Source organism: Protopterus annectens, chromosome 11.part0, assembly GCF_019279795.1.
Source record: "Protopterus annectens isolate FY-2018-M chromosome 11.part0, PAN1.0, whole genome shotgun sequence".
NCBI lineage: Eukaryota > Metazoa > Chordata > Ceratodontiformes > Protopteridae > Protopterus > Protopterus annectens.
The window spans coordinates 1483560774-1483585481 of record NC_056745.1 but is presented as its reverse complement, the minus strand read 5'-3'; the positions used below and the strand labels follow the sequence as shown (position 1 = coordinate 1483585481).

The 24708-nt window shown below is 41.4% G+C and overlaps 1 protein-coding gene across 1 annotated transcript in view; it reads left to right on the top strand.

The window, feature by feature from the left end:
- TUBGCP6 (tubulin gamma complex associated protein 6) overlaps window positions 1-24708 on the top strand; it is a 1304734-nt gene that overhangs the window by 1259995 nt on the left and 20031 nt on the right. Inside the window, exon 23 of the mRNA XM_044088793.1 lies at window positions 11453-11666. Coding sequence (XP_043944728.1) covers window positions 11453-11666 — 214 coding nt within the window. The remainder of the gene's footprint in view (window positions 1-11452; window positions 11667-24708) is intronic.

Genomic DNA, 24708 nt, shown 5'->3' with positions numbered 1-24708 from the left:
TCTGCTAGATCATTGTTGCAGTAGTCATCCCGTTTCCAACCCCTTGTTTTTTATGTATTGCCAAGGTGTAGCTGTATATATCCGTGTGTATATAGTTACATATGTTTTACTAATGCTTTTTCCTTTCCTAGCAGTTTTCATTTCAAGGCTTTAGCCTACTTTCTTGAAGCAAAAAAGCTTTGAAGCGTTTGCCTTCCAAACTGCCTTTTTAGGGTTTTTTTTTTTTTTTTTTTTGTCTCAGCTTGAGCTCCTGGAAGTTAGGGTTTATGGAAGGTGCCCTGAAACTTTGAAAACTGACTGGTGGTCACATCCTAGGCAGGATATAACTCCAAATATCTTAGGCTACTGCAGCAACGATCTGTTAGAAATTCTACTGTTATGGGAAGTTTACTTACACGATTGTACTTTTTTCATGATGATTTTACTCCCAGATTATCAGATATCTTTTTAGTGAACTGTCTTTGGATTATTTCCAGTTTGATATTATTCAGGATATTTACACAAAGTGACCAACTGTATGTGGTCTAACCATGGACCTAAATGTTAACATAACATCTGCATGTCTTGATGAAATTGTACAAAAATTAACACACATCACCAAATATCATTATTACATTTGCATAAGGCACAGATGATGATGACACTTCATCTAGCAAGTACCCCTGATTGTTTAATATTTTTGACCAACTGTAAAATATTATCATCAGCATATGTGGTTTGTTTCCCGGTGAAAGCCATTCAGTGCTCCATGGTTTCAGGAATGTCAGCTGTCATTGAATATGCCTCAGCCAAATGGAATTTGGGTAAGTGGTCTTTCGAGTAATGAAGGTAGACCCATATATATATATATATATATATATATATATATATATATATATATATATATATATATATATATATAAAACACACACACACACGCACACACACACACACACACACACACACATATATATATATATATATATATATATATATATACACACACACACACACACACACACACACACACATACTCCTAATATCTGTACATGAGAGTGTGAGTGCATATATAGATAGATAAATATATGGATTGATGTTCCTAATGTCAAACACAAAACGTTGACAACATAAATGTCAACGTGTTAGGACACTTGTCCTGAGTAATAACCTCCATGTCAAGCACAGTACCTCTCTAGCCCTCTTTAAGAGGAACCTGGATGGGAAACAGAAAATGCACCCCTGGGATCCCACCTGTGTCCCTGCTGGACAGGGGAAACATGTGCTGACTTTGTGGGAAAATGGGCAAAATTCTTGGCTAGGCTTGTAAGGGCCTCTGGGCCAATAGCGTACCATCATTCTGTGAACCTCAGGGCATGCAAAAGTAAAGTGCAAAAACATAATTTTCTGCAGGGGCAGGGCTCCCACACATGTCCCATCTCCTGCTAATTATATATACTGACTCTAAGATCGAACAGTGTCGGTGAAAGGGTATATTCCCCAACACTGAAAATTGTGCAGTGTCACGCACTTGTTGTCTTTCTCCTTAGTTGACTAAATTGTGTCATCTAAACAAATGTCGACTAAAAGTTGTTTTGACCAATTTACTGTTCCAGAGAGAGACAGAAGAAGCTATTAGACAGATAGATATAGACATTGTGTGTGTGCGTGCGTGTGTACGTGTTTATATATATCTGTTCAGAGCAGATAGATATAGACATTGTGTGTGTGTGCGTGTGTGTACGTGTTTATATATATCTATTCAGGGGTCTTATCACTGTACTTTTCCCAATATACCAGTAGTATCACTCTAGTCCAACAAGCAGTTCACCTGTGTTACTGTTTACTGTCAGTTTTAACTCTGTCATTATACAGTCTTGCAAAACATTTCTTCATTTGGAGATAATCTTTCAATTTGTTGGACTGTGATCTCCATCACAAATATATGACTGCAGTCTGCATCAAATCAGTTAGCCTTGAGCAGAGGTTCATTTACTTCTGAGCTGCTATCAACACCATCTGCACTGTAAAACTAACAGTCGACATGTGGATGTGGTGATCACCTCATGCAAACGTTTCATTTGTTCTTAAACTGATTGGTTGTACTCCAGTAAAAAAAAAAAAATGTATGCAGAGACTCACTAGGTACTTAATTTTACACAAGCAATAATGCTCTACAAGGATGTGTGTTACTGTGTTAAAAAAAATTGTTTAAAAATAAAAGGTACACTCACAGGAGTGTTGTGAGGCCCGACGCCACAGGGAGACGGCCTTTACATCCTTTGAAGGGCATTATTTACACAATAACACACACCATTGATGGCATTATTGTGCTTAGAAACTGGAATATCTGTTACATTTATGAAGTGTTTTTAATTACTACATAATATTTTTTGTATATTTTTGATATAAAACAGATGGTTCAAACCTGCTGTAGAGCATATAATTGTTGCTGGATAAAGTATTTTACATCTGAAATATAAATTATGTAAGAATTTAATCTGTCTCTCATATGTGTGTGTATATATATATATATATATATATATATATATATATATATATATATATATATATATATATATGGTTTACTATCACAATGCCGACGTGCACTTGCACGGCTATGAAGTATTCGAACAACAGATGTTCGAATACTTCATATTTCGGCAGGTGATGTGAGTGAATGTTACCATTGCGAATGGACTGTACATTCGCAATTCTAACGTTCGCTCATGTGAGGGGATCGCAGTACAGTGCGGTTAGGGAAATACATCCCTTTCCTCACTGTAGTGCGATCTCGGAGTTGGAATAGTAAGGGCGCAGCCCCCCACAGGGGGGTGCAGGGGGGCTTGCCCCCCTGCATAACTGTGAGTTTAGGCTAGGTAGGTAGTTACGGGACGGGTGGGAGTGCTGTGTATTGCCGTAAATGTCGCGAGCGACATTTTCGACAATACACAGCTGTTTTCGACTTTAGGTTAATTCGGAAATGTTCATTTCCGATGTATAAATTCGAAAATGCAGACACATTTTTTTCTGATTTTCGAATTTATGATAGTAAACCTATATATATATATATATATATATATATATATATATATATATATATATATGTTCATAGGTTGGTACTAGGCTATCGGCCCTAAGGCCTATGCAAGCCTAGCCATAACAATTCCCTGGAAATTTTTTCCCACAGTATTTACTTCTCTGGGCCCCTGTCTAGCAGGGTGACTGACATGATCCCCGGGGTGAATTTCCTATCTCCCATCCAATCATCAAGGTTCCTTTAGAAGAGGGCCAATGAGGTGCGCTCTGCTTGACATGTATGGGCAGTCTGTCCAGAGTATGGGGAGTCTCTGGGTCAGGAACCTATCCCTCCAGCATGTTTTGTTCAATGTGATGATAAGGTTTCGATCCCTGGAGCGTATGGCTCAGAGGGATTGGGATTTCTTTAAGTGTAGCATGTCCAACAGCTCAGGGTTTGACATGGCCTTGTATGTTAAGCAGAGATCGCCTCTGAGTAGACGATATGGAGTTTTTTTTAGATGGTCAGCATATGGCATCTGCTTTAGGCCTGTGATTCTTTTAGTGAGGTATTTCTGTGGCCTTTCCAGTTGTTGCAGATGTCTTGTGAGGTACATACCAAATGGGGCATTATACTCTATAATGGGTCTAATGAGGGATGAGTACAGTGGGACAATGACCTCCTTTTTTCTGGATGAGAAGCCCTTAGTGATGAGGTGTGCCACGTAGAAGGATTTCCTGACTGTTGTGGCGATGTGGTTATCGAAAGTGAGACCACTGTCCACTTGTGTCCCTAAGTCTCTCATCACACTTTCGATGTTTAGTGTCCTGCCACCTATGTGGTAGTTCATGGGTACATGTTTTTTTCCAAAGGGGATGACTATACATTTCTTGGCATTAAGCTTGAGCCCATGACTCTGGCACCAGGCATCTGTGTCTGTAAGGCCCTTTTGTAAAATATCTACATCATTTGGGGATTCAGTAATGGCTCCCAGTTTGCAGTCATCTGCAAACTTTGATGTCCTTCAAGAATGCAACTGCAGTCATAACATATGGGTTGTCCTGCCTCAGGCAGCCCTCGGTCGGCCGGATTCCAAAGTCTGGGTCCGACGTCGGCTGATGTCGCATTTCTCTCCGACGTCAGAGCGACTGGAGTATATAAGCATCAGCCGACGCCATCTTCTTCAGTCTTTCTTGCCGTGCGGTGCCCGAAGCAGAAGCAGTTCGCAAGTGCCGGTCGGTCAGCTCCTGTATTCTTCGAAACCGAAGTCATCAAAAAAGCTAAGTACCCCGTTGGGGACCTTTTCTTGCCTCAGCCGATGTCAGAAATTACTGAGAAAGTAAATAATTGTTTGTCTTGTGGTAAACAAATACCTCATAAGGATTTCCACTCTTATTGCCTCCCTTGCCTTGGCCCAGACCACGACGTCTCGGCCTGTGCCGCCTGTGCTCGCTTCAACAAGTGCACTCTTAGGCGCCGGGCGGAGTTCGCTGAAGACTTTTTCGGCGAAAAATTTGATTATACAATGCCGTCGGAACAACCGACAACGCAGACTTCTAAGAAACTAAAAGACCGGGACCGACATCCTCGGCCCGCGTCTTCCACCGACACCATGCCAAAACTAACCGCGAGTGCCCCGGTTCCCTCTGAGGTGGTTATTCCACCGCTCCGAACCGAAGACACCGCATTACCGATACCGGAGGCCACTACGACGCCAGTTATTGATTTTCCTCCAGATACCGAAACCGAGGAAATGCCCCTGAGACCATTGCTGTTGATAAGGTCACTCCTGCACGTGGAGCGGCTAGGCCTCCCATGTCCATGTCTATCAAGGCCTACACACGTGCCAAGGCAGCCAGCAAGTCCAAGCATCTTACTGCTAAAACCTTACCTCAGCCTACTCCTGAAACTCAAATCATGTCCATGGCCGCAGATTTAATTTCCCTGATCAGAGGTTCCCAGGCCTATCCTGAGAGAGGATCCCAGCCTCCTCCTGATAAGAGGCCCAGGGTTGAACCCTCTGACCCTCTTCCTTCAGATGAAGATTCTGAGGACTCTGTTCACTCTGAAAGCCAGGAAGAGCCCTTCCAGACCTATGAGGATTCAGATGCAGAGGACTCCATTCCCTCGGCCTCTCCTCCTCAGGATATTTCTTTTGGGGAAGTTCTGCATTCCATGAGGGAGCATTTTAAGTGGCAAGGCCAGGAATTTTCAGATTCCAGAAAGCGCCTTCGAACCTTCCTCAAAAAGCCTCAACACAGACCCTTAACTATACCTCCTGTGCTTGATGTTTTGGATGACTTATACTCTGACTCCAGTGTTACCCCTGATACTCTTCCTCCTGCTCCTGTCAAGCCTGACAGATACTATAGGGTCCCAGAAACCCATTCTCATTTGTTTAGGGCCCATGCTGTTGATTTAGAAACAATTTCCCAGGGGCCTAAAGGGGTTTTAGCTACCACCTCCAAAAACCCTTTGCCTTCCAACAGGGAAGCAAGGTCCTTAGAGAGATGGGGGAAGAAGGTTTACACCTCCACTACTTTATCTATGAGAGCTCTCAATTGTCTCTTTCACATGTTTCAATATCAGGATTTCCTGTTAGATGATTTACAGAAAAGATTGGCCTCTCCTGAACCTTTAGATAGGAAGTCTTTGCAGGAGGCTGTGCATAATTCCCAGCAGGTTAGCAATCACTATTTACAGTGTGGATATGATGCATTGGAGGCTTCATGTAGGGCAGCTATGACAGGGGCGGTCATTCGTAGACATGCATGGTTAAAAGAACAACCCTTACCAGATCATGTTAAGGCAAAACTTCTGGACGCACACTTGGAAAAGAACAAGCTTTTTGGTGCTAATGCTAAAGATGTGTTAAAGTCCATTGAGGAAAAAGCCAAGTCAGTTCAGACAGTCAAGGACTTCCTCCAGGTTCAGCCGCCCAGATTCAGCAGGAACTGGCCTTCTAAAAACTGGTCCTTTCCTAATCCTGAAAGATTTCAAAGGGGCAAAAACAGGCGTGCCCGAGGAAGAGGGCAATTCAGAGGATCCTACAGGGGACAACAATGGCAACCAGCAAATCAAAGAAGTGACACAGGGGTTTCTCCTGCCCCGCAGGGACAATCTCAATGACTTTCCTCTAGTTCCGCTGACCAAGGAGCAAACAGAAGCTCCTTTGGGCGGAAAGTTATCTCTGTTTTCAAAAAATTGGCACAAACTGACAAAAGACAAATGGATTTTGGACATTATAGACCACGGTTACAGGTTCCACTTTCATACCTTGCCAAGAAAACAAGGCATGCCAAACCTTCCACAAAATCAGAGGGCAGAGGCTATCAAGCAAATTTCTCTGCTTGCTCAGATCATAGCAATAGAAAAAGTTCCACAACAAGAACAAGGTCAGGGGTTTTATTCAAGACTGTTCCTTGTTCCAAGAAAAGAAGCTCAATGGAGACCAATACTGGACTTGTCCGCTCTAAACACTTTTCTCATAGTACCAAAGTTCAAAATGCTGACTTTACAGCAACTCCTTCCCATGCTGGGCAAGGGGTCTTGGCTGATTACTCTGGACCTCAAGGAGGCATACCTGCATGTCCCTATCAGACACAGCTGCAGAAGATACCTCAGATTTCTTGCAGGGCCAGAGCATTATCAATTCTCAGCATTGCCATTTGGCTTATCTACTGCACCCAGAGTATTCACGAAATGCCTGGCATCAGTAATTGCTCATTGCAGGCTCCAGGGGATTCAAATCTACCCATACCTGGACGATTGCCTCATACAAGCGGACAACAAACTAACTTTGACAAAAAACTTAAATTATGTCATACACTTGCTACAGGCTCTGGGATACACAGTCAACTTTCAAAAGTCAAGACTTCAGCCATCCCAGCAAATAACCTTCTTAGGAGCCAAACTAGACACAGCCTCTCAAATGGCTTACCTGACAGAAGACAAGCAAAAGAAGTTAACTCATTATTTCAACAGTTTAGCAAAGCTCACCCAGATGACTGCAAGGAGTTTCCTACAGGCCCTGGGTTACATGGCATCCTGCATTCTCTTGGTCCCACTAGCAAGACTACACATGAGAAAGCTTCAATGGTACTTAAAAAGCTTATGGTCTCAACACAGCAACAACCTAGAAGCAACTATTCCACTCATTCCATGTCTTCAAAAGGAATTTCTATGGTGGGCCACAGTAAGCCAGTCAAACAGGCATGTCATTCAAAAAACCTCAGATAACACAGACAATGACCACAGATGCCTCAGACCTTGGATGGGGGGCGCACATGGACGGCAGATGTATTCAAGGGCAATGGTCCCCAAAGGAAACACATCTTCATATCAACCAAAAAGAAATGCTAGCAGTAATGCATGCCATCGAGGCCTTTGGACAACAACTTCAACAAGGCCACCTACTAATACGGACAGACAACACCATGGTGATGTGGTACATAAGCAGGGGGGCACTCATTCTTACCCCCTTTGCAGACTGACAATGAATCTTTGGGAAAAATCACTGGGTCTAAACATACAGCTACAATCCCAGTTTGTTCCAGGCAAAGACAATGTTCTGGCGGACAGTCTAAGCAGGAATTTCCTAGACCCCCACGAATGGAGGCTTCATCCAGACATCTTTATACGACTCACTTCGACATGGGGTAGGCCGGACGTGGACCTATTTGCCTCCCACCTCAATCATCACTTACAAAGGTTCTGCTCAAGAACATACCATCCACAAGCATGGAAAGTAGATGCCCTCTCATTCAACTGGAGCTCCCTAATAATTTATGCATTTCCACCCCTGCCACTGATGACCACAGTGTTATTAAAGATCAAGGCAGAGCAACCGAAGGGGATCCTAATAGCTCCAGACTGGCCAAGACAGCACTGGTACCCACTACTACGGAGCATATGTCACAACAAAACGTGGGCCCTTCCACAATGGCCCCAACTTTTGACTCAACACAACTTCAGGACTGTTCATCCCAACATCCAGACTCTACAGCTAACAGCTTGGGAAATCCCATAAATAACCTCAATTTACCTCTCTCCAAGGAAGTTCAGCGGATACTAACAGAAGCCCGCAGACCATCCACCAGAAAGGCTTACTCGGCCAAATGGAAGAGATTCAGCATTTGGAATACCAACAAGGGTCATGATGCATCACTTTTGAGCATCCCACTCATTCTGGAATACTTGGCAGATATGTTACATAACGGACTCTCATACTCTTCCATAAAAATTCATGCTTCAGCTATCTCAGCTAGATACAATACTGACCCACCTGTGTTTTCACATCCTTTGTTAAGGCAATTTCTTAGAGGAATCAAGAATATAAAGCCCCCAAGAAAGGCACCAGTACCAGCTTGGGACCTCAATTTTGTCCTAGAAAAACTGACTCTACCTCCCTTCGAGCCAGCAGCTCCTGTGGATTTACAATTTCTTTCCTGGAAGACAGCTTTCCTGCTGGCCATAACCTCAGCAAGAAGGGTTTCGGAATTACGGGCCTTAATGGCAATACCACCGTTCATAACTTTTCACAAAGACAGGGTCTCCCTACGAACCAACCCTACTTTTCTGCCAAAAGTGGTATCCAGGGTTTCTTAAAATCAAGCAATCCACCTGCCTACTTTCTTTCCCAATCCTGAGAACAAAGGGGAAAGGCTGTTACATACCTTGGACATACACAGACAACTTCGCTACTACCTGGACAGAACCAAGACCAGTAGGAAGTCTGATCAGCTTTTTGTAGCTTACGCCCCTGGAGTACAAGGAAAAGCAATTTCCAAACAGACAATTTCTAAATGGATTGGACATTGCATCAGATTCTGTTATTCCTTCCATGGAAAGAGTGTGCCAGCCAATGTCAGACCACACTCCACCAGAGCTACAGCCACCTCTACAGCTTTTTTAAGAGGGGTGCCTACAAAAGACATTCTAGAAGCTGCTACATGGAGCTCCGTGCATACATTTTCCAAACACTACAACCTCCCTTTATATTCCAGATCCAGAGCAGGCTTTGCTTCGGCAGTCCTGCAGGGATTGATAGCTACACCATCCTTTTCATAGAGCATACCACCTCCCCCAGCCAAGCTATGGTATTCAACCCATATGTTATGACTGCAGTTGCATTCTTGAAGGACATAGTACAGTTTTGTACCTACCATAAATGTAGATGTCCGATAGATATGCAACTGCAGTCGGGTTTTCCCTCCCTCCTTCCCCTCTATGCCTTGGGTCCACTCCTCTCCCTATTATCCTTAGCTGGGGATATCAGTTATGGTGTATCTGTTTATTGCTTATTTCTTGTCTGGAAATCTATTTTTGTCTTCCAATTTGATTACAGCCTTCATTGGAGGGCACCTGGCATCTGGGGCAAGAAACACTGAAGAAGATGGCGTCGGCTGATGCTTATATACTCCAGCCGCTGTGACGTCGGAGAGAAATGCGACATCAGCCGACGTCGGACCCAGACTTTGGAATCTGGCCGACCGAGGGCTGCCTGAGGCAGGACAACCCATATGTTATGACTGCAGTTGCATATCTATCGGACATCTACATTTGTGGTAGGTACAAAACTGTACTCTAGCCAGAGTCCCTTAATGTTGGCCTGTACTTCAGAGAAGTAGATGCCAAACAAGAGTGGTCCCAGGACTGAACCCTGAGGTACTCCACTTGTCACTTGTCTGGAGCTGGATTTGGAATTGGCTACTTTTACAGTCTGGGTTCTGTCAGTAAGCCAGTTGGCAACCCATCGAGTGACGTAGGGATTTATGCCCAGCTTAGTAAGTTTATCTATGATTCCAGAGTGGGGGATGGTGTCGAAGGCCTTGGCGAGGTCCAGATAGGCTGTGTGGACCTCCTTACCCTCGTCCACAGCTCTGGAGACCGATTCGAAGAAGTCAATCAGATTCATGAGACAAGATCGGCCCTTCACAAACTCAAACTGGGTGGGGTCCAGTGTCTGGAGGTTGCCAATGTCTTTGTTTATAAGTTCCATGATAATGCGCTCCATGCCCTTGCAGATCTGATTGGACAGTAGTTCTCGGGATCCAAGGTGGATCCTCCCTTGTGGAGCGGGATAACTGTAGCTGTGCGCCACTCAGTGGGCACGAAGCCTGAGGTGAGGCTATGATTAAACATGTCACTTAGGTGGGGTGCCGGTTCATTTTATATAGCTCTATATATATATATATATATATATATATATATATATATATATATATATATATATATATATATATATATATATATATATATGCACACACACACACACACACACACTAGAAACATAAACATTCAGAAATACAGCCCAACACACTGACATGCATATAAATAATTACAACCACTTTGTTAGTGAGCACATCTTCAGATGATACATATTGCAGCTGTCTTCCCCACCTCCACCCCCCCCCCCCTTTAATGTCCCTAGTACTGGTATTGGTACTAGTGTCCTCCAAAAATAAGGAGGATTAAATTCAGTCAAAAATGCCAGAACGTACAAGTTGCAGTCGCTGCCTGTCTGTCTCTGCGTCGTTATCTCTCATGCAAGCTCAGTGCTGCCTGTCTGTCTCTGCATCGTTATCTCTCATGCAAGCTCAGTGCTGCCTGTCTGTGTCTGCATCGTTATCTCTCATGCAAGCTCAGTGCTGCCTGTCTGTCTCTGCATCGTTATCTCTCATGCAAGCTCAGTGCTGCCTGTCTGTCTCTGCATCGTTATCTCTCATGCAAGCTCAGTGCTGCCTGTCTGTGTCTGCATCGTTATCTCTCATGCAAGCTCAGTGCTGCCTGTCTGTCTCTCTCATGCAAGCACTCAGATAGACATACAGAAGGAAAGTGCTCAGTATGTTGCCACACAGTGTTCAGCGAGCTTAAAAAAATGGTGGCCATTACATTTTTTACTGTCGTATCCATAAATCAAACAGGACTAGGGCTATCCTTTCCAGGGACCCTAAATATGGCCTGCGACATAAATAGGACATGCTGGAGGGACAGATTTATCTCCCAGCAACTGCTACATCTTTGGAACAGGCTACCAATTCATGTGAAACATAGCACCTGTATGACACTGTTCAAGATGAACCTGGATGAATGGATGGGGCACTGTAGATTCTTACCGGGGATAATGCCCATAACTCTCCTGGACATGGGCAGTCATCACTAAATGCAATCTTGGATACTGACTAGCATTGCTATGGTATTACATTGGGATGAAAGGGCTAAGCTTAAAATGACCTTTGGGTCGATAGCCTAGTTATCTCCTATGAAGCAGCAGACTTGGTTTTTCAGTGGGCACTTGCCTGTACATCGACACCTCGCTGGAGAACGTTCATTGTCCAGTCGAGGTGGCAACGTACAGCTCACTCATTCTGTAATGATAATTAATGAAATTATTTTCTGTAAAATGGTTTGTTATTTACTCCATTAACAGTTTTTTTTTTTAATTTTTAATTTTAGCACTGGTAAACGGTGCTTCATCTTCAGTCCAATTCCGACAACTGCAACTTTTCAAACATGAGATGCAGCATTTTGTGAAAGTAATTCAAGGGTACATTGCTAACCAGATCCTGCATGTTACGTGGTGTGAATTTGGAAAGGAGCTGTCTTCAGTTGGAAACCTTGATGAAATTCACAGAATACACGCCGAGTACCTCAACAAAGCAGTTTTTAGGCAAGTAGAGAATTTAAATGTTCTGGAAATCTGTGATGCTGTGCTTGTACTAACAGGTACTTAACAGGATGTAATTCTAATACTTAAGAGTCTGTGAATTACTGTAGTTAAGTCTAGTAGATAAGATCTGTGCATAGTGTTATCCTGTTTTGTTCTTTCTTTTAGCAATCAGATGAGTCCTAGGAGAAATTATTAATCTTTTCAGGAGGATTTCATGAGCACTAAAGTGATGAAGCGCCTTGTTTAGTCACTAAGATTAACACACAAGCTGTGAAATTCAGACTTTGGCATAGTTGGTGCCGACCATTTATTTTAACAACTGTGATTTACTGTCAGTAATTGCGATCATTTGATTGGTTATAGATGGTGAGAAAGTTCTCAGCCCTATTAGATTTCTGGAAGATCTGTCCTCGTAATTGCTCCTTTTTTCCTGTTTATTGTTTCACCAAAGCCCTGTTTGTTTTACATGTAACAGGCATGTTTGATTCTTGTTTGGGAATCTGTAACGCTGTTAATGACTTAACATGCTATGCATATGGAGAAATGTATGTAATAAAGCTATGGTAAGCTCTGCGGGCTTTGTGCTACAGTCTGCAGTCCAGAGGTATCAGCAGTAGCAAAAAAATGAACTGGCCTTTCTGGTTTTATTTCCACACTTCAAGGAAGAGGAATAACCTCCTGCTTATCCCTGCAAACTGTAGTGTTGTGATTTAAATTAAAGCAGTCCATAACATACTAATTTCAGAGGCTTTCTTCTTACTCAGGATGAAGCCTTCTAGGACTGCCCTGCTTTCATAGTGCTTGGTCACTGTTGGGCTGTTTATTGCGCATTACCTATACTTCATTTACAGAAACTCATCAAAGTAACCTAGATAGTAAACCCCACAAAGCATGCAACAGTTAATATTGTTCATTCTCTGAAGTGGATGCTGTTGAAGAGTGTTATGTTTATATGAGGAGAAAAAAAGAAACAAGACTTGGAGAGATCAGTTCCAGAGGCTGAAGTATTAATGTGGAGTTTAGAAGGGGTTTACTAAGGGAAAATATAGTTTTTCCTGGTTATTACTGATTTTGTCAATAAGGTGGTACTTAGGCTAAATTCTTAATGTGCAAGGCACATTTACAGTCATTATCTGCTTGACCTTTTATGACAGACTTTCATATAAGGTAGGAAGTACATGCTTTAAAGATCTGTCACTTGGAGGATGTTTTGGTACCATTACTTTACAATCTGGTGAGGATTGTTAATATTGTAATGGTGTTTGCCATTTTAGCACATAAGCCAGGTCAGGCATTCTTTCTTTTGAATGAGAAAGTAACAAAAAATCAGCTTCTGTCAAATATTGTTTTTAATTTGCCATAAAGTACTGAGAATGGGGAACTATCACCCCATTAACCTGATGAGTCTGATATGCAGATCTATGGAACGCATCATCATGGACCTAATAAACAAGGATATAGGGAATCTCCAAACTCTGGATCCCACACAGTTTGCTTTTGTGAAGGGTAGATCATGCCTGCTCAACTTGGTCGACTTTGAGTCAGTCACCAGAGCTGTGGATGAAGACAAGGTGGTTCATACAGCCTACCTTGATCTGGCCAAGGCTTTTGATGCCATTCCCCACTCAGGAATCATAAAAAAACTCACTAAGCTTGGCACCAACCCATACATCACTAGGTGGGTTGCAAACTGGCTCACAGAACCCAGTGTGAAAGTAGCTGACTCCCAGTTAGACTGCCAACTAGTCACAAGTGGAGTCCCACAGGGTTTGGTCCTGGGTCCTCTCCTGTTTGGTATCTACTTCTCTGAAGTCCAGGCCAATACAAAGGGACTCTGGCTGACAAAGTTCCCAGATGATTGCAAGTTTGGAGCTATTATTAACTCCCCAAGTGATGATGACATCCTACAGAATGGCCTCACTGAGACCAACAACTGGTGTCAGAACCATGGCCTTAAGCTCAATGCCAAAAAATGTGTTGTCATCCCCTTTGGGAAAAACCCAGTTCCCATGAATTACCACATTGATGGTAGTCCACTGAACACAGAAGGCATTATAAGAGATCTGGGAACGCAGGTTGTCAGCAACCTCTCTTTTGATCACCACATTGTCACTGTGGTCAAAAAGTCCTTCTATGTGGCACATCTCATTACTAAGGGTTTTGTATCCAGGAAGAAAGAGGTCATTGTCTCCCTGTACTCTTCCCTCATTAGACCAGTCATCAAGTACAATGCCCCATTTGGCATGTACCTCACTAGACGCCTGCAACAACCGGAGAGGCTGCAAAAGTACCCCACAAAGAAGATCCTAGGCCTTAAACACTTGTCCTATATGGACAGACCCAAAAAACTCGAACTAATCTCTGTATCATATCACCTACTTAGAGGCGATCTCTACTTGACTTACAAAGCCATGTCTGACCCAGCTCTGTTAGAAATGATACATCTAAAGAAATCCCAATCCCTGCACACCACATGCTCCAGAGACCTCAACCTCACTACCGCAATCAACAGAACATGGCACTATGCCAGGGTAATCCTATGGCTAGGCTTGTAAAGACCCCAGGGCCATTAGCCTAGTACACACCTATGGAGGCCTTGTAGCCTAGACTTTTCATGGGCTCAGTATGTGTTGTCATTTTTTTTGTACCCGATCCAGTATTCTGGTTGATAAAAATACTGAGAACCCCATCACAAATCTGGCCATCAAGATGTTGACCTGTCTCTCCACCTACTATAGTAAAACATTTGTGCGCATGTGTGTGTGTATACGCATGTGTGAGCTGTACATGTGCATGTTTGCGTGTGCGTGCCAAGTCATAGATGCTGATAGAACAGGTGGCTTCCTTATGTACATTATATATCACTCATCCACTTCGTTTTGCATGGTGACCTAAAGTTTCAGAATTTGTAGATGAGGAAAATTCCAGTTATGCACCTTTTATTATTATTATTTATTTATTTAATATTTGTTTACTGGGAAGGTCTGACTTGGAATGAGCCAATTTTCAGTGGAGGCCTGGGGAGAAATGCTTCAAACACAAGTCTTTTGCTAAAATAAGTTGTGATTTTCAGTTTTATAACAGAGTGAATGTGAAACTGATAGTTCATCAAAAGTGCGACACTGATTTACTTATTTTTCCTTTTTTATACTTTGTTGACCTAGGTTGGTGTCACTATGTTAAAGGCCTGTTTTCAGGGGATGACCTCTGGTGGTATTCATACTGACCAGGCAGTCTGTTTTCAGGGATGACCTCACACTGACTAAAGGAAATTTGGCTAGGGCACTGGGGAATTTCAACTACTTTTTTTGGATGATTTTCCTGTTCCTGATGTACACGTGGCTGAGAAAAAGGTGCAAGATGGTGAAGGCAGTTACTTTGCTGAATGAAAACGGCAAAAATATGTTGCTGGTAGATGTAAACTGTGATGTGAAGAGCATGGAGGAGAAACCTGAGAAAAGTGACCCAGGAGGATGTCGTGAGGCAAGGGCATTTAATGATGTACATACAGCATTTCTGTAGTCACAGGTCATGTCAGATAAGAAATTATCATTGATTCAGATGGATGATTCTAGTCAGGATTCTGTGATCTTGTGGGGGAGAGACAGTGGACATACTGTTAGGGAAGCCACCGTTGGAAAGCTTTGAGTTCTAGGTGCCTTTTCAGCAAGAGCAGCAAATGCAGATTGTAGTACTAAGACATGTGCGGTAGCTAGGTCAAAGACGAGAGAAGAAATCAGAGAGACAGACCAGGTCACCAGAAATACTTGCAGTCCGACAGTAAAAGACATTGTTATTGATAAATACTTTGTATGGAGCAATGTTATTGTACGGGCGTAAGGCTGTGGATGTCATGTCATTTATCCATTTGAGATGTAACATTTTATGATATCACATTTGAAATTTTATTAAAAGGATAATTTTTTGATGCCTTAGAATTAAGAAAAACAGTTATCCTTAGAATTAGTTGGTGTTTTCAGGACAAGAGACTGCAAGCATTTTAAAAAGTCAGTGTTCAGTTTAGAACTAATGAAATTACTGAAAATTATGTAATTATGCAAGTGTCTGCATATAGAGGTTAAGAATCTTAAAACAAGTCAAAGATGACAGACATATCTAAAATGGGGAACAGGTTATTTTAAGTGCAAAAAATATAACATTTACTGCATTTATCTAGTATGGTGTATGTAGCTGGATTTAGAGTTATAATACAGTAAACCAAAAAAGATATCCAAAACCAGGAAACAGTCAGTCGATATATAATACAGTACTGGCTTAGCTCAAGACCTTGTTACTTTTGTGGGGACTCCAGTCATTTAATTTCAAAAGAGCATGTCAGTAGTACAGCGAAAAGAGGTCAAAATGTGCATCATTGTAAAATAGAATACAGACTCTGCAAGAAAATTGAACATATCTGGTTTGATTGTAAAAAAATATATATTTTTCAGTGCGTGAATGAATGCAGAATAAGCTGGAATAGTAAGGCAACGAGGTGCAGAACTCACAGTAGTAATGCTGAACCTGATTTACATAAGAGAATCTGAAGACGGAGAGGTTACCCAACGTACAAAAGGGGGGTGCAGGAACTGTGACTGAAGACGAGTGATGAGTAGGAAATGATGTTACTGAAGTTTTACAGGGGGGTGCAGGGCTTGGAAGCAACAGAAAATAAATCTGATCCATTAGGAGGGGAAGAAACGTTTGAGGGGGGGGATACAGGGGAGGATGGTAAGAGGCTATAAATAAAGAATTGCATCGGTGAGGAAAAGAGAGGGATCGGACGTTTCTTACCAAACTGTAGTCGCACATTTCTCTTGTCCTTTTTGTACTTTAAATAACAATCTGATATAAAAGCTAGAGCTGGAATAGTGTCTGCTGTCCAAAACAAGATTGTTATGTTATTAGGCATGTTTTGTAGAAGGAAAACGGACTGTAAATGCAAAAGTGGAGAAACATTTTATGAGATATTCAATCAGATGCATATTCAAGGGTAACCTTTCTACTAAAAGGCCTGAGATAATAAGAATTTTTGATTTTGTAGTAGCTATACCAGCGATGGTGTCAGTTTTGGATGTAAAAATATGAGATAAAATCTTAAGAGTCATTGGAGTGCATTGTATATAATACAGCTGTGAAAACGAGGAAGCAGTTATCAGTATTACTGTATGTGATAGTAAATATGGCTATGATAATAGGGGACTTTAATTGTGATATAAGGAAAAAAAAGAAGGTTATAACAGACATCAAAACAGTTCAGTTTATATATAGCTGTAGATCCCCTTCATTTGATTGAAATTTCAAAATGTCGAACCTCTTATCATCAAAGACCAGAGGATTGAAATTTTGAAATATTGAACTTTGTCAAATGGAGATCGTGTGCAGTGCAGAGGGTTGCCATTCTCTTCACTGTAGTGTGATCTCGGAGTTGGTGTGTTTAAGTAGCAGGGGGTGTGGGGGTGTAGAAGGGCTTGCCCCCCTACAAAAATGTGAAATCAGCAGTTTTCATGGTTTAGATTTTTTTGAAAGGTTCAGTGTTTCAAACCTTCGATTCTCTGGTCTTCGATGATCAGAGGTTCGATGTTAAAATTCGATTAAATGAAGTATGTGTGTGTGTGTGTGTGTGTGTGTGTGTGTATATATATATATATATATATATATATATATATGTATAGCTGTACATCATTTTGTTGATTGCACTTTGTGCGATTTACATTTGTGTGAAAGTGCTATTTCGCACAATGAAAAAAACGAATGTCACAATGTCGAACCTTACAACAGTGAATGCAGTACAGTATTCACTGTTGTAAGGTTCAATATTATGATGCAGATCGTACTATAGTCGGGATCGGGAAATGATACCCTTTCTCTCACTATAGTGCAATCCCTGAGTTTGTATATTTAAGTAGCAGGGTGTGTGTGTGTGGGGGGGTGCAGGGGGGCTTTCCCCCCTAAAAACACGTTTATGTTGTGCAAGTCACAGTACTACTGTTCCCGGAAGTGTGATGAATGTTTGAATTATGTCGAATTCAGAGATTCACCACTTCGGAGTTTGACTTTATTTGTGTTCAGCATTATAAATTTTGCATTTTTGTTTCGAATTAGTAGCAATTCACCTATGTTTAATTTGGTAAAATAATAGTAAACCTATGTCGATAGATATGAAAGGACAGATCTTTTTCCTTGTTTAGAATGGTATTTAAGATTTAAATTTATTTCTGTCTCATCAAAAGACCTTATAGAAATTGATGGCGGTGTTATAGGTGTTTCCATTCATTTGTCAGTATGGGTGAAGGTAGGTGAGAATAATAAATTTCTGAAAGAAAGGAAAGAAATAAAGATGTTGACAGGTGAAATATAGGTAAAGAATTATTTGCAAGAGGAAAAACAGGCATTCTGGAGGAGTCATTTAACCATGAAGAATTTTTCTGAGTAATTGACAGATTGGTATTAGTAAGTACAAAAAAAAAAGATTATCCCAACTTCCAAAAAATAGGACATTGGAAGGTTTACAGAAATTATTTGGGAAAGACTGTTCTAATTATATGATAGAAGAAAACTAATTATACAAAGCAAATAGAAAGAAGACACACATTGTTATATAAAAATATAACTTGAAACGGGTGGGGAAGAAATGCCACTTTTTTGATAAAATGGATTAAAAATAAGAAGCTCAATAAAAGTAATGAAGGAGAAGTTTGGGTAAGAAAACCTCGTAAGTTGTTAAATATATACACAAGGAAAACAGCTTGAAAAACATGCTGCACTTAAGACAAAGTAATTTGGAGAAGCAGCTTTGAAAAATGTAACTGCAGTAATTAAATGATTTAAAACAGATACATAAAAAATAAAGTATAAGGAGTAAAATATGAACAATGATGAAAAGGAAATGTCTATTAAGATAGCAAATGAATACAAAGAACAAGGTTTGTTTTTTGACGGGGACATTTGTGAAGGTTTAATAAAGGTTGTGTGAATAAAAAAAGATAAAAAGATATTTCTAACTGTAGACCAGTAATGTTGAATAATACTGATTACAAGATATGATAAAGATTTTGCAAAAATATTTGAAAACTAATTAAAGGAAGCTATTATGGAAGGTTTATATGGAGTCAAGGAGAAATAAAGTCAAGAAATACAGCAGTTAGCACACAGAAAAAATGGAAATTGTGGGAACAGTACATGCAGAAAAATGTTTTGGAGAAAGAAAGAGGTTTGAGAGAAGGCAGGAACTGAATCATTTATGTAACGTTGCTTAGATTATATGATGTGTAACAATATATGTGATCTATAATGATTGTAAATGTGAGCTTGTTAATATGGTGTGATTATTTTTATATTAATGTAAGCTTGCCTACGTTAAAAGTGCTAATTCGATAAAGGTGTTTAAAAAAAAAAAGAAATGTCACAGTTAGTAACAGAAGTGGTAATTAGTTTCTGAAAAACAGGAAGTTATGTTAGTGGTAGGGGACTTTGCTAAAGGTTTTGATAATATGGAATATAGTTATGGAAGATGTATGGTCTGTAAGAAGGAAGGTTTTGTCAGCGCATGGAAGATTTGGAAGATTCATTTTAGGATCTTATTTATTGGAAGGTTAAGTGAAAAAAATAGCTATAAAAAGCGTTGTCTGACAAGAGTGCCCCCAATAGTGTTTTATTTACATCATTAATGAATGCTGTACCAATAGAGTCGGAGAGGAAAGCAAAATATAATATTAGGGAGAAATTTGAACTTCCATTAACGATTTCTTATGCAAATAAATTTGGATAGCAGAAGTAATAAAAGAGGTAAGTAGGTTATTAGAAACGGTTGGATTATCTTTGAGTATAGAGCAAAGCAAAGGAATGAAAGCAATTAAAAAGTATTAGAAATTAGTAAAAAGTGAAAAGGAATCCATTTTTGGTCCTGCTGTGAATTGCTGAAACCCACAATCCCAAGCAACGAAAATATTGGAAAAAAATTCTCAAAAAGCAGAAGTGTGAACATATTAATTTAGTGGTTTTTGTAGGGAGGCAAGTGTGGAAATTGGTAATCAAATAGAATATATTACTTGGTATGAAAGAAGTTACTGTGAACATGATGTTTTATGGATATTAAAAAAATAAGACAAATGAAGTTAAAAATTGGATTTTAGAATATTTGGAATAGTGTGGGAGCTGCTGAAAGCAAGAACCGAAAAAGTGTTATTTAATGAAAAATAAGTAATGTCAGAAATTTTGAATAAAAGAGAAGCGGTGTTGCCTGAGCCATAAGGGAATTACCACAATGACTTTTGGGGAGTCCTTCTGAATCATTAGAATTACCCTGGATAGCTGTGGACAAGGTGGAAAGCATTAAGGAATATTCCTGCCCAATGAAAAGAGAATGGATCTTTTTTTCCAGGCTTGCTTACAGTGAGTCCTGGTGCAGAAGTTGTTCATTTGTCTGTTTTGAAAGGAAGGAAACTGATCTGTTTGAGATGTTCCTGACAACAGGGTCAGTTAGCCCTTTCATTCAAATTCCATTTGTGAAGGTCCTGCTTTGCTTGTCCAGCAGGGTATTTTCTCTGACAGAATGAAAAATGCTAGGAGAGTTAAGGAATGCTGTAGAGCTACTTCCCAAGGCATCAAAGCCTCCCTACAGTATGGGGTGTGACTTCATACTTCACTGTTTGTTTATGTACCATATAAGTCTGGCGTTGTCTGTAATTACTTTGAGGCCCTAGTGACCATAGGTAATTGAGAGATTCCAAGGCATGGATCACAGCCAACATCATCTTTATTCTGATATGCTTTGGTCTGTCCGAATGACTCCACGGACTTGCATCTTTACCAACATGGAAACTTGTCCCTCAGCAAAATCTGAACTGTAGGTGGTGAGAGATTAGTTTGGGATCTGAGGATAGAAAGGGAAACTTGGGTTAATTTGAATTTTTTTGTCTCAACCAATGCAGTTCCATTTTTAGAAAGCCCAAAAAAGAAGTTATGTACTCACCATAACATTCCATGTTTGTTGTCCAGTATCTCACCTTCATTCTTGTTGGTAGGGTTCAGAGCCACACCTCTGCTCCAACTTTGCCGCATACCAAAGCTCGAGAGCTTCAACTGGCTTGAGGCTACAACCTGTCCCATAATGCTTAGCAGCTGTTCCCCAGATCTTGTTTGAAAGAGTACTCCCTATGGTATGCTAACATACAGAAAGGAAGGTTTTATGAAATATATTAGTTATAAAGGTAGAGGCAAAAAAGGAATCAGACCATATTTGCCAATTGTAAAGTCCTCTAGATTTTCCAGGAGGCGGATGAATGGGTGGGACGCAAGACTGAAGGCGAGATTGTGGACAACAAACATGGAACGTTATGGTGAGTACATAACTTCTTTATGTTATGTTGCCCTATCTCGCCTTCATTCTTACTGGCTGGACAGAGTACCCAACTCCTTCAGGACAGTGGAACCAAAGGATGCCCTATTCCGGCAGGCCACATCTACTTTGTAATGAGAGATAAAGGTGTGAGGATTAACCCACAAATTGAATCCAATGGAAGTCTGGATTGAAAGGCAGTGGAGGTGGACACGGCTCTAGTTGAATGTCCTTTTACTTTCCCTGGCGGTTCTTTATTGTGAGAATTGTAGACACAGGTGATGGTCTCAGTAAGCCATTTGGACAAAGTAACATTTGAGATTGTCAAGCCTTTTTTTGTTTTCTGCATAGGAAACAAACATCTGCTCGGGCTTTCTGATATCTTTGGTCCTGTGCAAGTAAAAATGCAACTGTCTATGCACATCCAATTGGTGAAGCTTATATTCTGCCTTGTTGCCATAGTTAGGAAAAAACACAGGCAATTCTATAGATTGGTTTAAATTTGCTTCAGAACAAACTTTTGGTAAGAAGGAAGGATTTGTTCTGAGGGAAACTGTCAGTGGAAAATCAGATGTGGAGGACGGATAGACAAAGCTTGCAATTCTGATACTCTCTTAGCTGAAGTAATTGCTGTTAGAAAAACTGTTTTCTAAGATAAAAATTTTAGTGGACAAGAGGATGCTGGTTCGAAGGGAGGAAGGATCAGAGATGATAATACTAAATTTAGATCCCATGGGGGAGGAGGTTCTGTTAAGGGTGGTCTTAACAGAAAGGTACCCCTGAGGAAAGCTTTGCATAATCTGTGGGACATTACATTGGCTCTGAGGTGTCCCACATGATAATTTGATATAGCAGCTAATTGTACTCGAACAGTGGCCACCGCTGCTACTTGATTAAATACTTCTGTTAGAAATCCCAAAATTGAAGGTATAGCGGCTGTAAAAGGATCTATATGTTTCTTATCCGCCCAACAACATAACCTCTTCCAATTGCTTACATAAAGCTTCCTAGTCATCTTTTTGTGTGAGGAAACCAGAATGTGATGTACTGCAGGGGATAATTCTGGAAGCCTGGCTAAGATTTTAAGTGGAGTAACCAAGCCGTCAGCTTGAGGCTCTGAAGAGCAGGATGGAGCGTTCCTGACTGATGTGTCAGAAGATCCGGCACTGGGTCCAGGATCCACGGGTCCTCCTGAAGGTGGGGCCAAAGGAAGGGGAACCAAATCTGATGAGACCAATAAGGAGCAATGAGAATTAACCTGCGACTCAACGACTTGGCTTACTGAATCACCTTCGGAATCAATGGAAATGGGGGAAGCATAAATAACTCCCGGGGGCCAATTGTGGACGAGTGCATCCCTTGGTGAGTCTCCCGGAGGGGAAATGAGGGCAAAGTAGTTGCTGCATTTGGTATTGAATGGAGTGGCAAAAAGGTTGCAGCAAGGCTGGCCCCATTTGCGAAAAATTTGATGCGCAACTTCCTGACTTAGGGACTACTTGTGAGGCATGAGAATTGCTCTCCTTAGCCTGTCTGCTATTATGTTGGATTTTCCTGCAATGTGCATTGCCGTCAGAAAGCGCTAAGAAGAAATTGCCCTTTGCCAAACTCTCTGGGCCTCTCGACATAGGGGATAGGATCTGGTTCCTCCCTGTTTGTTGATTTACCATACCACCGACGTATTGTCTGTCTGAATTGCAGTAGTCCCCATGGGAAGAGAATTCTGAAATGCTTGCAACACCAGAAGCACCACCCTCATCTCTGGGACACTGATGTGCAAATGGTACTCACGATCTTTCCAAATCCGTTGGACAGTCTGTCCCAGATAATGCCCCCCCACCCACCCTATCTGGGACGCGTCCGAGTTTACTGCAGCGACAGGTTGTGGAAGTACGAATGGTCTGCCCATTGTTACCTGAGTGGACTGAAACCACTAAAGTAGGTCCCTCTTGCAAGCATCCGTAATGAGAATTTTGTGAGACATGGGTAACTCCTGTGTGGACTACTGAGCGAAGAGTAGCCACTGTAATATCCGCATGTGTAGTCATGCCAGTGGGACTAGTGTTATCGCTGCTGCCACTGAGCCTAAGACCTTGAGGACAAATTTTGCTTGTACCTTTTTCTTCCTGAGTAGGGACAGATACTTGACTGCGTAGCGTTTGTATTCTCTTGAGGCAATTTTGCTACCATGTCGTGTGTGTTTAAATCTTCACCTACAAAGGTAATACACTGTGATGGCAACAAGGCAGATTTTTCTGGATTTATAGTAATGCCTAGATCTGAGCAGAGATGGATGGTGGGGTCTCTGGCTCTGATTAGTAGGTGCTTGGGGTGGTGGCAGTCAGGAGCCAGTCATCTAAATATGGAAACACCTGGAATTCTTGAAGTCTCAGATGAGCCGTGACTACTGCCATGCATTTGGTAAACATTCTGGGGGCTGTAGTGAGACCAAAGGGCAGATCTCTGAACTGGTAATGACTGGCTCTCAGCCGGAAGCGTAGAAATCTTCTGGTGCGCCTGACCATCTTTATGTGGTAGTACGCATCCTGAAGATCTAAAGAGCACATCCAATTGTCTTGTCCCAGAAAAGGGAGTTATAGCCTGCAGTGTTACCATCTGGAACTTTGTCTTCTTTACCAACTTGTTTAGTCTGCTGAGATCCAGTATTGGTCTCCAGTCCCCTGTCTTTTTTTGGAACTAAAAAGAACCTTGAGTAAATTCCGGATCCTATCTGGTCTGCAGGGACTTCTTGGATGACTCTTTTTTTTCTAGCAACCTTTGAATTTCTACAGTTGCTTGATCACTTTGACTGAGTTGAATGTCTGGGATGGACTTTGACGGATGAGGTGGGCATTGGAAAGGAATGTTGTATCCCCTGGATATAATGGACTGTACCCATTTGTCTAGAGTCAATTTCAGCCAGGCTTCTGGGTACAGAGATATTCTTCCCCCGACTGCCTCCAGAGTGGACAGTCAGGCCCAACCGGAGAACGTATCTTTGTCGCCTTGGTTTTGCAGCCCCCCCCCCCGCCACATGGATGGCATCTTCTATTGTTATTCCCCCCTCTGCCCGTGGGTGAAGGATCACCATGAACGTCCGGCGAGGCTCCTTTGGACTTCCAGAACCACATTTTCCTGCTCTTTTGACTTTTAGAATAAGGTCTGGTAGGGGTGGAAAAACGCACTCCAATGGCAGATAGTCTTGCTATCTTGCTGGCTCCTGGTGAGAGTCTCTTTTATGAAGATATTGCTAAAAAATATAGTAAAAGATATACAATAAATGTAATTACTAGCCTGAGCCAGCGAAGACCATCCCAATGCTTCAAGCAGAAAATGAGATCTAGGGAACAGCCACTAAGCATCATGGGATAGGTTGTAGCCTCGAGCCAGTTGAAGCTCCCGAGCTTTGGTATACGGCCGAGTCGTACCAGTAAGAATGAAGGTGAGATAGGACAACATAGCGTCTTGAATTTGATACTTCAGAGGATGTGAATGCTTGATCCATGTGTTTTTTAGCGGTAACCATTTGAAATGTCAGTGCCTGCTACAGTGAGTCCCAAAATACAGAGACTGAATGGCTGAAAGATAAGAATTACATATACTAAATCTGAGATGCCATTTCTCTGAATATTACCCTTTCTCCGAGGTATGGCAATCTTGGAGTTTGTATTTATAAGTTCAGGCTTGGCCTGTATTTCCTCTGGATGT